This window comes from Brachypodium distachyon, chromosome 4, assembly GCF_000005505.3.
Source record: "Brachypodium distachyon strain Bd21 chromosome 4, Brachypodium_distachyon_v3.0, whole genome shotgun sequence".
In the NCBI taxonomy this organism is placed as follows: domain Eukaryota; kingdom Viridiplantae; phylum Streptophyta; class Magnoliopsida; order Poales; family Poaceae; genus Brachypodium; species Brachypodium distachyon.
The window spans coordinates 41,595,811-41,610,415 of NC_016134.3; the positions used below are offsets into that span (position 1 = coordinate 41,595,811).

At 44.2% G+C, this 14,605-nt stretch overlaps 1 protein-coding gene across 1 annotated transcript; it reads left to right on the top strand.

The window, feature by feature from the left end:
• The first annotated feature begins 1,204 nt into the window (after window positions 1-1,204).
• Window positions 1,205-9,006, top strand: LOC100832909 (protein PAT1 homolog). Its single transcript, XM_003578478.4, has 7 exons — window positions 1,205-1,657; window positions 1,762-1,890; window positions 3,371-3,519; window positions 4,807-4,863; window positions 5,077-5,146; window positions 6,391-8,320; window positions 8,640-9,006. The coding sequence occupies exons 2-6, from the start codon at window positions 1,881-1,883 to the stop codon at window positions 8,271-8,273; spliced, it is 2,169 nt and encodes a 722-aa protein (XP_003578526.1). The 5' UTR covers window positions 1,205-1,657; window positions 1,762-1,880; the 3' UTR covers window positions 8,274-8,320; window positions 8,640-9,006.
• Window positions 9,007-14,605: the final 5,599 nt, after the last annotated feature.

Sequence of the window (14,605 nt, forward strand, 5' to 3'; positions counted from 1 at the left end):
GCATTTGGAATTATGTGGCGGCTTTTCCCATTTGTTCGCGATCTCAACGGTCCACAATCTCTGGGAAGCTCTTAGGCAACATTACTTAATTCCAGGAGGAGACACTTCGATCAACTAGATTGCCTTGTTGGGAACCTTGGAAGCGTGAAATGACATGGTTTAACAGATCTATTGCGCTTCCCAACTTGCTACCAAAGGTGGGGGGGGGGCAAAAGACCCAAGTTTATGAAGGCGTTGGGCAGTGGATGGGCATTGTGATGCCGCACAGAGCGTTCTGCTCAAACTGGTAGCAGGGAGGAAATACAAGAGAAATTAAGGCACAAGAAAAAATAAAGAACAAGTAAAACCCAAGAGGAATAAAAAGAGAGAAATGAGACCGAGTAGGGTTAGAGTTTCTCACTCGCTCTAGTTTCACCCCTGCCTCCGCTCAATCAACTTTGTGTACCCCCCTCCCATGCTTAATTACTTGCCTCCGGTAGAAGTGAGGCGTTTTGCAAGCACTTCGTGCATAAGCGCACATTTTCCCCTTGAAAAGACCTACCGACTATCACCACTCGATAAACCTTAAGCTCTCTTTTGGTTTTGCCCGCCTATTTCCTTCTCTTATCAATATAAATGAAGTGCACCCGCCTCTTTTTAAAAAAACACAAATGTATCTTCTATGCCTCCATGGCTACGCGTTCATCCTTCCTTTCCCTTTTTATAATGGGTGCTCCCAACACAAGATCAAGCCTTCTCTCCCTACCCCTAGTTTTGGAGAGATCTCACTATAACTCTCTGACACATCTTCGCCACCGCTATCACCGCCTCTCGCTTGCCACCGCCGAATAAGAAGAAGGAAGAGATTTTGATGGAAAATTTCGAGCCCAAGCAAATGGCAAAACAATGATCACTGGATAGTTGCGTTTAGTTTTCTCTCCGGTCCTGTAGTAATATATGAGGACGCATATGTAAACTGTCGGGCTTTCAACGGTCTCACCGTTATTTATGTTCCGCTCCGCACAAAACCCAATACTTTAAGTCCGAACTAGAAAACCTAAAATCCGAAAATCAAACAGAATTTTCAGATGTCAAATCTGAAGCTTGAATTTATTTCCAGCAATTCGGACTTTAGTTCCCGGTATCCCCAATTAGCCCAAATAGCCTGATTTGAACACAACACCCCCGTATATATATTTTTTCCCTAAACAAACTCCCCAACTAAACCTAGCCCACCACACTGCTCTCGGAGTCGTATCGCCGTATCGGCAGGCTCTCTCTGTCTCTCTCTAGCGTCGCACGAGAGCACCGAGGGGACGACATCTCATCGCCGTCCTCGCCCCTGTCACGGCGCGCCACCGATCCCGCTCTGCCCTAGCCGCTGCCGGCCGCCCCCCGCATCTCCCTCCTCCAGCCTTGCGTCCCGCCGACCTCGCGCTGCCCTCCTCCAACCCCGGCGCTCGCCCACTCCTCTCGCTGCCCTCCGCCGACCTCACCGCTCCCCGCGCTGCCCAGCCCTGCAGGCGGCCACCGCCTAAGTTCTCCATCGCCCAGAGCTGCCCGCCGGCCTCCTTCCACGGAAGCGGAACGGGTCGAAGTCTCGCCCTCGGCCCTCTACTGGGTTGGCTGGCTCGGATTTTGCGGGAGATCCATCCACGCCGATTTATTTCTTCTGTTGGTAAGGCGGCCCTAGCGCAGCTTCCTGAATTGCTCCAAGGGTTTTTGCTCTCGTGTTTTCCTTGCTGCGAGCAATCAAATTCAATTCAGTTTACCTCCGTGCAGCTAGTGTCGGATTTGTTTCTGCCGTGCCTCGTGCTAAACCAATCCGTTAGAGGTTCGGGTCATCAAAATCTCAGCTTGTTTTTGACAAGTTTCGGGGGGTTCAGCTGAACCCTCGCGCCATGGAATCAGGTGATGGATCAGCTTTTACTTAATTTATTATCGAGATTCCCCTGAAAGTACATTGTCCATAGGGTTTAGTTTTTGTGATAGCGATTGGATTGACCCAAGCTTTTTTCTGTTTGAAAAATAAACCCTGTGTAATTTTCAGATTCTTTACAGCTTCAGCTAATTTGTTTATCATATGATCATGTTTGCGGTTTAAGCTAGTTTAACCTGCTGCAATTTTTCCTGATGCCCACTTTGTTATGGTTTAGTTCTGTGGTGGAGTGAATGGATCAATTATGGTTGTTTACTCAAAAGTATTTTGCTATCCTTATGTTTTCATGAGTAGCTAAATCTGCAGCATTAATTGGATTATACTCCCTTCATTTATTTTTTTGGCTAAATATCTTAGAACCACATGTACTTCGTCCAATTTTTTTGTAAAACCACATTTCTTAAGAAGGGACTGAAGCACGACGGCAGCCTAGGTCCCTCAAGCACAGTGGAAACCGGCGCTTCTGCTCCTCTTCTCCAGCAGGTTAACCATGCTGCAGGTGGTGGAGGACCAGTTTAGAGCAGGTTGGAAAAGGAGGATGAGCATGAAGGGGAGAGTTGGTGGAGGAGGTCGAGCCAGAGAGGAGTAGGCAGGAAGGAAGAATAGGGGAGGTACAAGCATGCTGGGAATGTGCTTGCTGCCTCGTGGAGAAAAGGCATGCATGGTTGTGTAACTCTGGGAGTTTGACTAGGAACCCCGTGCTAATGCGTTAGATCCATTCCCTGCCTTCCACGTTATTTAAATGGAATAATAATAGTGTTCTAGCAGCTGGTTCACTTTGTTGAAACCGTTGTTACCTAGTTATGACACAAGAGAGGTGGTTTAAAAATCTATGCAAAAAAGTGTGGTTTCATGAAAATATCTCCTAAAAGTGTAGATCTGCATTCTGCAATAGTTGTGACATCCCTTCAGTTTTAAGAAATTTACTCACTTTTTCAAGGCCTGGTCATTTCAAGATTACATGTAACATTTGACCACCAAGTAGTACAACAATATATAGGTTTAGTGACACACAAGTGGTGCAGTTAGAATATATTTGAAATATGGTAATGATTTCATTGGTAATAACAATACATCGCAAAATAATAAGCAGTGAAAGTTCAATTTATGAGACCATGCCAAGTTAATTCTTATTAAATTCAATGGATGGAGTAATTTCTATTGTATGATTGAATGTAGTCTTTTGTACTTTGAAACCAACCGGGGTAATTTGATAAGTGCAGATCAGATGTTGCTTTCTTGTAAGAATGTGTTTATTAATGGGCTCTATTAGTATTTGACAATGATTGAATCACAGTGGTGGGCTGAACTTACTTGCTTTAATTTATATTTGCAGTTTTAATTGCTTCTTTGGGTAATAGCTTAATGTTCTCTATGAAATACTTCTTTTTTACTTTCTTATGCTATGGCATCGTTTACTAATTGCTGTATTCTCCCATTATCTCTGTGCAGGCGATACAAAATTTGATGCATCACAGTATGCTTTCTTTGGTAACAATGTGACAGAGGAGGTTGAGCTTGGTGGATTAGATGATGATGATGCTTTTGTTGAGCCTGGTGATGAAGAATACGCTCCTACATATGGAAGGGATCCATTGGAGGTAGTGCCATAGCATAGATAATAGATACCAATATATGAATAATTTTTTACATGACAACCATTGTGCGTCTTTTGCCCTTTTGTTTGCAAAACAAAAATCGTAAGTGAATAACCACATGTTTGTGAGTCCTGTTTTTATCAGAATTGTGGTAAATCCCCCTTGGAGTTCGGAGCATGATGAGAGCATGTGCTCTTAGAAACTAGTTTGACCATTCTAGCTCTTGTTTCCATATTGATTCATGCCATCAGGATAGAGAAAGCAACCAGTTACATTTTCGGGACCAAATAGGCAATACATTGCTACCTCCTCAGTCTATGGCTTTAAGGCACATATTTATGCGTGCACAACAATTTAAACTTTGACAACTTATGTGCAAAGTATATATATTTGGCATGCGCGAATAATATCATTGTATTTTTCTTGAAAAATTATTTTACGTTATATATCTTTATACCATATTAGAAGTGAAAATCGCAGTCAAAGTCGTGCATTGGAGACTGAAAAGTCAAATGCGCCTTACAGTGATGGACGGAGGGAGTATGTAACTGAGAAAGCTTGCGTTGTCTCTTGAGATTGATAATAACTTCCGTTTACGGATTGGTCGAAAGACTGGCAGAGAATGCAGCCAATTGTATTTTATGGTCACTAATTCTACCATGTCACCAAAAATGGCATCTTCTAAACTCAGGAAGTCGACGTGTCTGTTTTGGAATTATTGGTTAACTCTGCAGAGTGCAGACAACTATAACCTGGAAGAATTAAAAAAATCTGATGAATGCGTTATGCTGGAGGTTGGCATGCCCTGTGGATCTGAGGTTGCAGTGATGGTCGACAGCCGACAGGAGGCCAAGGCTGGTAGCCATGGTGCCCCCTTGTTCTGGTGTTGACGGCTAGATCGGGAAGGAAGGAGAGATGGATCCATAGGCTGAGCGTCTTAATATATAGAGGGAGGCATCCAATCCGTACAGGAAACCAATCTAATCCTTAAGGGATACAAACTCTTATATTAAGGAAACCAACCATTGCAGTTAATCTGATTAGCAAGTCTTATCTGCGTTGTCGTTATATGTCTGTCCCCACACAAGTGTAAGCATGTTTTAGTTTTATATGAGTTTAGGTAGTACCATTACAAGCCACTGTTGTAGCGTAAACATGCATTCAGTAATGATTCCAAAATGGCTTGTTGCTGAATTACTGATTACCTTAAAAGCTTGCAGATTGGGGCAGTTATTTTTTTCTGTTATATCGGAAGGTCAGCTGCTTATTGATCAAGCTTTGCTTTTGCAGGGTGGAGGTGTAAGTTCATTTACTAATGTTGACGATCTTGCTGGAGCATTCTCAAAGGTGTGATTTCTTTAGTACATAAGATGTATCTATTGCGATTTAATTTAGCAGAATCATGGTGCATTTAATATTCTTCATGAAGACCAGAATTTATGCTCTGCAATTATAGTATCATAGTCGTCACATGAGCTTCTCATTTATTTCACCTACAATACTGTCTATTTTGTTTGTTTGACCGCTAATATTGATTTATCGATTTCTCTTCACTTTCAGCTGTCCAGAACTGTTAATGAACCAAAGCAACCTGGAATATTTAGTCGTGGGGGTTCAATTTCTGGACAAAGTGAGTAATGCTATGTTTCTTCTTGAGTTCTTTACTAATTGCTGATATGTTTATTACATTAACATGCTTGGGTGTCGAACTTCCTTTTTGTCTCTTAAGGATATGTTTGGTGCATTCTGCATGTTGTTAGATGGCGTAATTGTGCTTGAATGACCGTATTAGGTGGTTTACAAAAGAATAACATTTAATATCCATACTTACCAGATATCGTCTAAATTCCTTGCAACGCACCAACTAAAATTAAAGATGAGTGCGGTTGGATGTAAAAATTGAGTTTACTAGTGAAAATCAATAGTCTTGGTATGTCGCCTTGTTGTGTGCTATATGCATTTTATCTGTTTATTGGCTCGCACAGCTTCACGGTGAGGTCCTAGCTACAGCTATGGCAGCTGTTGTGGAAGCTATTTACAATACTCCCTCTGATCCATATTAATTGTCGCTGATTTAGTACAGTACTAAATCAGTGACAACTGATATGGATCGGATGGAGTAGCATTTTTCATATAAAAAGAAAAGGTATTAAATGCACACATAAGAAAAGTCACATTCAAATAAATTAGGTAACCATAGTAATTTAGACATATTAATCCATGTACATAGAACCATAATTAAAGTCTGGAACTGGCCAACGTAGCACTACAAGTTTACTGGATGCCCGAAATTTCAAAGCAAAATTAGCTAGGATCAAGGTTTTAAATGGCTGTTCACGTGGCTTAGTGGCGAGGTCTCTGAAAAGCTATTGTATTACTAGGTGTCTAGGTATCACGGAAGCCATCGTCATAACATTTTTACATCATAATAAAATAATAGATGTGCATAAGAGATAAGTCTTACAAGCCAATTACAGCATAAGAAAATGTTAATGTATGTTGAAATGAATAAAAATTATACAATTGTTTTATCACATCAAGGATTTAATGACTTAGAAATACGGATATTGGAGTATACAAAAATAGAAAGATGTAGTAATAGTATCTTGATATGTTTTCTCATAGTTAAGTCTTATAATTGATATATTTTAACTTCTGAGAAAATTGTATCCCAAATTATCATGCTATTTTGAGATACATGTACCTGTGTGGAGTAGCAGAGCTATTTGGAGCTATAGTGCTAGTTGCTAGTATTACTGAACATTGACCCGTAGCTCCGTGTTTGAGGTACAAAAAAGATACAGGGAAGCTATAGCTAGCTACTCAAAACCTTGGTTTATCATTATTAACATTTGTATTCTAATTATGTACTAGGTTCTGCTGCAGATTGGGCACAAGAACCTGAATCATTATACTGGCCTACACAGCCTGTATTGGAGGCTGAACAAGGGCTGGACAACAAGAACTGGTCTCAACCACCCCATCCAGCCCACTTTACTGATTCCAGACTTCACAGGACATCCTCATCCCCGCAGGATGCTCAGTATAATCCTAACGAGCCTATTCTTGGACCAAGGCCATCTCCTTTGCACCGGATGTCATCATACCCACAACAAGAGCCTCAATACAACACTACCGAACCAATTCGTGGGAATGGTACCATGTTTGCACCAGCTTTGATGCAGCGTCCAAATGGATTGGTACCACCTCAAATGCCACCTCTTCGTCAACAAAATGGAATGCTCCCAATTCAACAGTCTCCACCCCAGTTCTCGCAACTACATGCCCAGATGCTCGGCCCCCAGCATTCTCCACCACAAAATCTGCATATGTTTGGTCCTCGGCATCCTCCACCACAAATGATGGGTAGATTTGATCCAAATTTGGTTATGCCCGACTTGAGTGACCCTAGAGCAAGATCAATGTTGCATCATGGGAGACAGGGCCTACGTTATCCTCCCCATGGTTTTGAGCTTAACAATATGAGGATGGACAATAGGTTTCAGCGGTTCAGATCCAAGTATATGTCTACTGAAGAAATTGAGAACATTGCAAGAATGCAGCAAGCTGCCACTCAGATCAATGATCCATATATTGATGATTACTATCATCAAGCTTGTTTGGCTAGAAAAACAGCAGGAGCACAACTGAAACGCCACTTCTGTCCAACCTTAATTAGAGACCCATCTTCTCGTGCACGCAGTAGAGATGAGCCACATGCCTATCTCCAGGTTGATGCTCTCGGGAGGCTCCCATTTTCTTCGATTCGCAGGCCCCGTCCACTCCTTGATGTTGAAGAAGCCTCTGAACCAAGTGATAACATTACAGAAAAATCTGCTTCAAAACCTCTTGACCAAGAACCAATGCTTGCTGCTAGAATCACAATCGAAGATGGTCTTTGCCTACTACTGGATGTGGATGATATTGATCGTTTGCTGCAATTTAGTCAACAGCAAGATGGTGGCATGCAACTGAGAAACAGAAGGCAGGCTCTCCTTGAGCAGCTGGCAGAATCACTGCAATTAGTTGATCCACTTACACCTAATAAGAATGCATCTCTGTCACCAAATGATGATCTGGTTTTTCTCCGCATAGTATCTCTGCCGAAGGGCCGGAAACTACTTTCTCGTTACCTTGAACTTGTTCCTTCAGGCAGCGAGCTCGTGAGGATTATTTGCATGGCAGTCTACCGGCATCTAAGATTTATATTTGGCGATTTGCCCTCTGATAGCAGCATAGCTGGAACAACAATTAAACTTATGAGCGCTGTATCCACCTGTGTTCTTCGGATGGACTTGAGTGGACTCAGTGCTTGTCTTGCAGCTATTGCGTGTTCGTCACAGCAACCACCTCTTCGACCTCTTGGATATGCTGCAGGTGACGGGGCTTCTGTCATCATAAAGTCCGTACTGGACAGAGCAACAGAGCTTCTCACTGATCAGCATGTTGCCTCTACTTATAGCATACAGAACCGAGCTCTATGGCAGGCATCCTTTGATGCCTTCTTCCGTCTGCTTATGGAGTATTGCATGAGTAAGTTTGATACTGTGGTTCATACGGTGCAAATGCAACCAGCTGCTGCAGCTGTGATACGCAGCGAAACGCCAGTGGAGCTGTTGCGTGCCAGTCTTCCTCATACAAACGAGTATCAGCGCAAGCAGTTGCTCAGTTTTGCTCAACGCTCTATGCCCGTCAACAACTCTAGTTCTCATGGGTCTGGTAATGTACCCATGGCATCAGAATCTGTCCAGAGCTGAGATACAAGAATAGAGCTGCTTCCCGTAAAATCTATATACTTGATATGGTATGGTTCTTTGAGAGGCTGCATGCTTCTTTTCTCTCTCTATCAATTACTGTCCTGGATGTCTGTGCCTATCATCTGGCCTCGCTTATTTTCAGTATCTTCATGTTATTTTGTTGCACTTGGTTGTCAACATCCAAATTCTCTGTTAGGCTGGTAGTTGCAGGATCCAGCTGGAAGTAGTTGACCTTTCTTCTACAACCGTTTTGCTTTAAATTGGGTTCTTGTCATCATATACTGCCTTCTGTTGGCTTGTATGTTCACTTTATCCTTCCAATGTTGTTTCTGTCTGGGGATCACTAATAGATGAAGAAAATTTTAGGTTATTGAGAGTGGTGGGAAGAACATCAAGGTTGCTGTGATGACAAAGAAGGATGATCTTCTGCCACTCAAGGGGCGCTGAAGTTAATGAATATGCTGCTGATATTGAGCTAGAGAAGGCCACGGCTGAGAAGAAGGGTGCCTGTTTTGTCAGACAAAGCTTACAGCGTGTTGCTACCAAATGTTCTAAACTGTTTTAACAAGACACCGAAGTCACTCGTAAATGAATTTTGTTGTTTCCTTGGTGGCTTGTGAGCTGGGGTTTTTCTTTTGTTTTCTCAGCGTTGAATTGACGCAAAAATTGTTGTTCATCTCAATATTACTTATTAGCCAGATATTTGAACATGCGGACTTATCGTTGTTTCTGAGTCGTGCCTGCCGTGTCAGTTGGCTACCTTGATATCGCCGTTGCTTTCGTGGCCATGTCACTTGGGTTGATAATAATCTCACCTGATAATGCTGGTGCTTTCGTGGCCATGTCACTTGGGTTGATGATAATCTCACAGCTTACTTTGGTTCTTGATAATCTCATCTCATAATTTATGCTAGTGCTTTCGACCTGTCGTGATTTCTGCACTAAGAATCAGCATACAAGCTTTGAGATTTACGTCTCTCCTGCTGTTTTAATCCAGCATGACGAGATTTTTTTTATATCATATGAAGAAACAGAGAGGGGGACAACTAAATGGCTAACAGGTCTGTGACACGTACGAGGAAGCATTCTCATTTCCTGTTGCCCCCCACAAGCGAGAAGGACCTGTGCAAGCCCATATTTAACCAGTTAATCAGATTTTGGAGGCAACGAATCTGCTGATGCTATAATATGCTCGGCCAGGCAATAGACTTTGGTTACTAATCACATCTGCCGTCATCACCACCTGCCTTAATTTTCTTTTGCTGTTAAAAATGTGGCCGGTGACACTGAAAAGAGCACCTGCCTGACGTGCTCAAGGACATGGGCAGCTTAGCTACCTAATCTGAAACCAGAACAACAAAAATAATGAATAAATAATCGGGGGGCATGCGGGCACCGAGCAAGCAAATCAGCAGCTGGCTCAGTCAGAAGGAGAGATTATTGGCCAATCTTATGCTGCGAGCGACTAGATTAGCACACTCAGAAACCAATTAACCATCAAGTTTTTATCATGTCCTCGAGTCTTTAGCTAGCAAGGCCGGTTGGGCGGCGAGTTTGAAGGGTCGCTACCAACCCGGGGCCAGGGCACTCACTGGAGCGTGTTATTATTACACAATCATATCGACATGACCGGCACAGGAAGCACATAGCGGCAGGCATCACCGCTCGACCTACTCTCTCTCACACTCGCCATCACCATGCACGCACGCACGCTTTGGTTTTCTTTTCTAGAAGCAGGTCGATCGATCGAGATGAAACGAACAACAAAAATAAAAATATCAGCTTGGCACCCTTGAAAAACCCTTTCCAGCTGAAAGGTACATTACTGTTAGTCTATTTTCTACTTCTACTTTTTTTTAGGATAATGGACGGATCGGATGGGCGATATTTGTATTGGTCTAATAGTGCTGTGAGCACGCAAGGCAAGGAGAGAGTTGACCGGTTAATTAGCTACTAGGAAGGCGCAGTGGGGAATATATCGAGGAGGTACGTGGTGTGACGCGTCGCGCGGTGTCGTGTCGTTGTTCATGTATCCACGTCGGGTGATTTGCCAAATCAGGAAAGAGGGAGATCGAAGGCGAGGAGGATGAGGAGGTCAGGTTTCGGAAAAGAGCCGAGGAGGAGGCCAGAGTGATCGAGGCAGAATGATCTTCACGCAGGGCCCAGCGTCCAGCCGGGCCTTCGTATCGATCCAGCCTCCGATCCTCCTCCAATGACGACTTGCATTGCATTGCTATCCCCCTGTAGTCACACCATGATCGTGACCGGCACGGCGACGAGTGTACACCGCGCGTAGTGCAAGCTACGTTTCTGCATTGCACCCTGTCATGGTCGGCCAGGATTTCCCGTCCAAGATTCAGCGTTTAATTTGTGAGAAAATTTACGGTACCCCGGTACTCCAACAACGTACCTTGGAGTATCACAGACATCGACGGCTGATATCAAAAGGGTATTTTGGTCTTTTCACCCCTTAACCACCGATAGAGGCCTGACTTCGCATCCGCGCCGCCGCCCCGCTTCGCCTCGCCCCCCCCCCCCCCACCCCATTCGCCGCCGTCTCCCCTAGCTCATTCCAATTGAGCCGCAGCCCCGACCCCTACTGGCCCCGTAGCCATCCCAAAAGAGCCGCAGCGCCCCCCCCCCCCCCCCCCGCCCACATGATCAACCACCGTCGTCGTCGTCTGCATCTGGGCTCGAGATCGTCGCCTTCACCCGCTCTGCTGGCGCGGCACCCCAATCCCGGCGCTCTCCGGCGACGGAGGCTTCGACCTGCGGCAGATCGACACGTCATGGAGACGGGAATGAGGCTTGGTGCGTACGCACATCTCGGCCAGCCGCGGCCCATTCGAGCGACGCCTTCGTCCGATCCGCCGGAGCAGCCACCGATCCCTCTCCGCCATCGAGCAGGCACTGAGCCCCCTCGCCGTCTCCCCCGCAGGTGCAGTAAATCCGCCGGCTCGACAGCCAAGCCACGAACCCTCGTGGCGGCGGCCGCATTTCCTCTGAACTGGCACGACGGCCTCTTCCCCTCACCCCTTCAGGCCCTCGTCCCTCATTGTGGCGTTGATTAGATCAGGAAGGAAGAGATGGAAGGATTTTTTTTCTATTTTTCTTATTGCAAACAAAAATCCAAGGGACCTAAGGATCAAACTTAATTACCAGTTTGCTATCCAATTCGAGGTACTCCCTAGTTTTTCCACCCGGTACTCTGTGGGATTGAGATGGAGTACCATGCAACGATAGCCATTAGATCGGAACAAATAAACGGCTCATATTAAATCAGGTGTACCGTAAAAGAGTTCTAGATTTGTTGAGCTTGTTCTTATAAGCACGACTTTCTTCAATTTTCTTCTGGCTAGGTAGAAGCACGCAGTGACCGCCGTTCTGGCGAACATGCTGTGTAGGCAGGGGTGGTTACTTGGCTCCATTACTTTATGTTGGTCGATCTGTCCCTATATATTGCTCTCTCTAGGCTGCTGGGTTGGTAGGTGCACACCGCACAGCACTTGAAAGAGGTCGTGGTGGTACTGACGGTGTTACGGCTAAGCTACCGCCGGGACGTGCTACTCGTACTTACAACTAGTGCTGAGATTTGAAGTTGGTGTAGGTGGGATTAGATATATTATGGGCCATCGCCAGGACAAACCAAAGTGGAGTACGTGAAAACACTGACAAACACCAACAGCGTAAGTTCTTTATTTTATTTTCGCAAATTATATATGCAGGGTACGTACAAGTTCTCGGACACGAAAAGTGGGTTTCGAAATTCGAAAATCTAGCATGGAGTATGTACTATTTGCAACTGTCGTGGAAAGTGAGTTGATTTGTACTCCCTCCGTTTCATAATTTTTGTCAAAATATTACATGTTTCTAGACACATTTTAGGAACATATATATTCATTTTTGAATAAATTTGAGACAAGAATTATGAAACGGAGGATTGCCCTACACCGAAAAGAGAAGCTCGCGCGAACTGTTATGTTTGCACACGCACTCGATCACGCAGCGAACTGTTATGGTGTGAATATGCGCCAGTTTACGGCGGCAGGCAGTGCACGACCGGTCCCCGTCCTTTCCACCGGGAGTGAACGGATGAGTGAATTGATGAATGATTGGGAAGCTCAAGCCAACCACCACCCGGCCCTATAACTGACTGCCGAATCCGTCCAGGTTCACGTCGCATCCAGGAGGCAGAGACCCGGCCGGACTCCTACAGGCGACGCGATGACAGGGATTTGGGAACCATGCATGTCGCCGGAGCTCCTCTCCCTCTGACGGTGGAACAGTGAGAATGTCCTCGTCGTCCTGGATTAATTGGATGGATACGCCTCTGCCTCCGCTCCACTCCTTCTCCCATGTGACCCGGGAGAGACTCTTCAGTCTTCAGGCCCCGCATATATATGCGCAGCTGATGAATTCCTGCCGCCGCGCCTATCCGTTTCCTGCCGTGCCGTGCGTGGCTCCACCCGCCTGATGCACTGCCCGCGTATTCATTTCTAATAAAGTAGTAGATTTTGTGGTTGTTGTTCCGTTGTTGTTTTGTCAGTTCATTTGTATGGTTGCGGTTGTTGTTGCTACTGCTGTTGTACTGTCATTACGAGTACGTGCTCGTGGTGTCAACTGTGGTTCACATCACTGGATTTTGGCCATCAATGCCTGCGATCGATCGATAGCACACACTGTCAATTTTCGATCGATACACATTAAAATAGGAGTATTATACGAGTGTCTGAATGTAACGTCCTCGCGTTCTTGTCAATCAAAACAGTTAAACGGAATTAGCCAATCTAATCAGGATGTGCAAGGTACTATATATGTCCGATCTCTACTGCCAGACCCTAATAATTTAGTACTAACACCGAGATGGAATTGAGCAAGTACATGTACCTACGTGCGCATTTATTGCACCTACTCGCGGCAGAGAGGGGAAGATGGGGAAAATTAAGAAACAACCCCGGAGAGTGCAACAACCAAAACAGACACCAGATAACAAACACGGCAATGAGACGAAACTAGTGATGATGCTCATAAACTGCATGGTGGGAAGGAGGCGTTGTTGGCACCTAACTGCCTACCCACCAAAGAGGGAATCCTCGTGTCGCCATCCTCACACTTGCACACAGGCCGGCCGCTGAATTATGGCCGCCATTCATCTTTGCAACCACCAGAATACAATGCACAGGGACAGGCATCATGGACTCATTCATGCGTGGGAGGTAGAAAAAATGGCAAAGACAAAATTATATGTATGTCACATTTTAAGTACAGACATGGTTTTCTTTTACTACTCCAACCGTTTCTAAACGTAAGAAGTCTTAGTTTTGTTCTAAGTTGAACTTCTTAAACTCTGACCAATTTTTTTATAAAACTCTACCAATGTATACAACTCTAAATCAGTTTTATTAAATCCATCACGATATATATTTTCATAATATACTTATTTGATATTTTAGATGCTGATATGTTTTTTTTATAAACTTGCGTTCTGGCGGTGGAGGTTTTCATCGGCGTAGGAAAAGAAGACGTGTCACTTACATCCTCATCCTGGTATGGCCATCTCGTTCTACACCATGGAGCTAGTGATTCTCAACATTTGTACATCGTTTTTGTCCTATTTATAGTTAGTTTGGCAACGAAGTAGCGGTTATGCAAACCTATGAGGTTGGTCCAACTTATAAAGCATTGGTCATTTGAAATTTCATAAGAAAATATATGTGGCAATATTAAAATGTGTGTGATGGAGTTGGCGATTTTTTTTTATGAAAAGGAGTTGACGATTTTTACTTCGGAAAATTTTAATTTTATTTATATGCGGCATCGCTATTGTTTTAGTTTGTTTGATCTTTTAAATTTCAATTGCAGAATCAATAAAGCCAGATCGTTATATGAAAAAACTGGTTTTATAGAAGCTAGTATTAATTTTCTTCTGTAAGTTTTGCTGATGGTCAAACCTATAAATACTTGGCTAACACGGATCCCAGAAACAACCTACACCCCGGTCGACTCGGATGGATACACACCTGGAAGGATATGTACATATTTCTCGATAGAACAAAATCAACATTTCTTGGTATAAATTGATGAATGATCGATGATGGTACCACCTCACTTGTATTCTAATACTATGCATACGTAATGATCGACTCCCGCACGTATCTACACTTGATTATTCCGCGATAGCGAGTTCCGTCGACAGCTATAATTATACACATCCCACATATATACATATATACATCTATCCCAACTAGTAATAGTTTCTTACGGATCAATCGCTGGCGATACCGATACGGTGACGCATGCATGTGTGCACGTATACCTGCCGTATTTTAGTT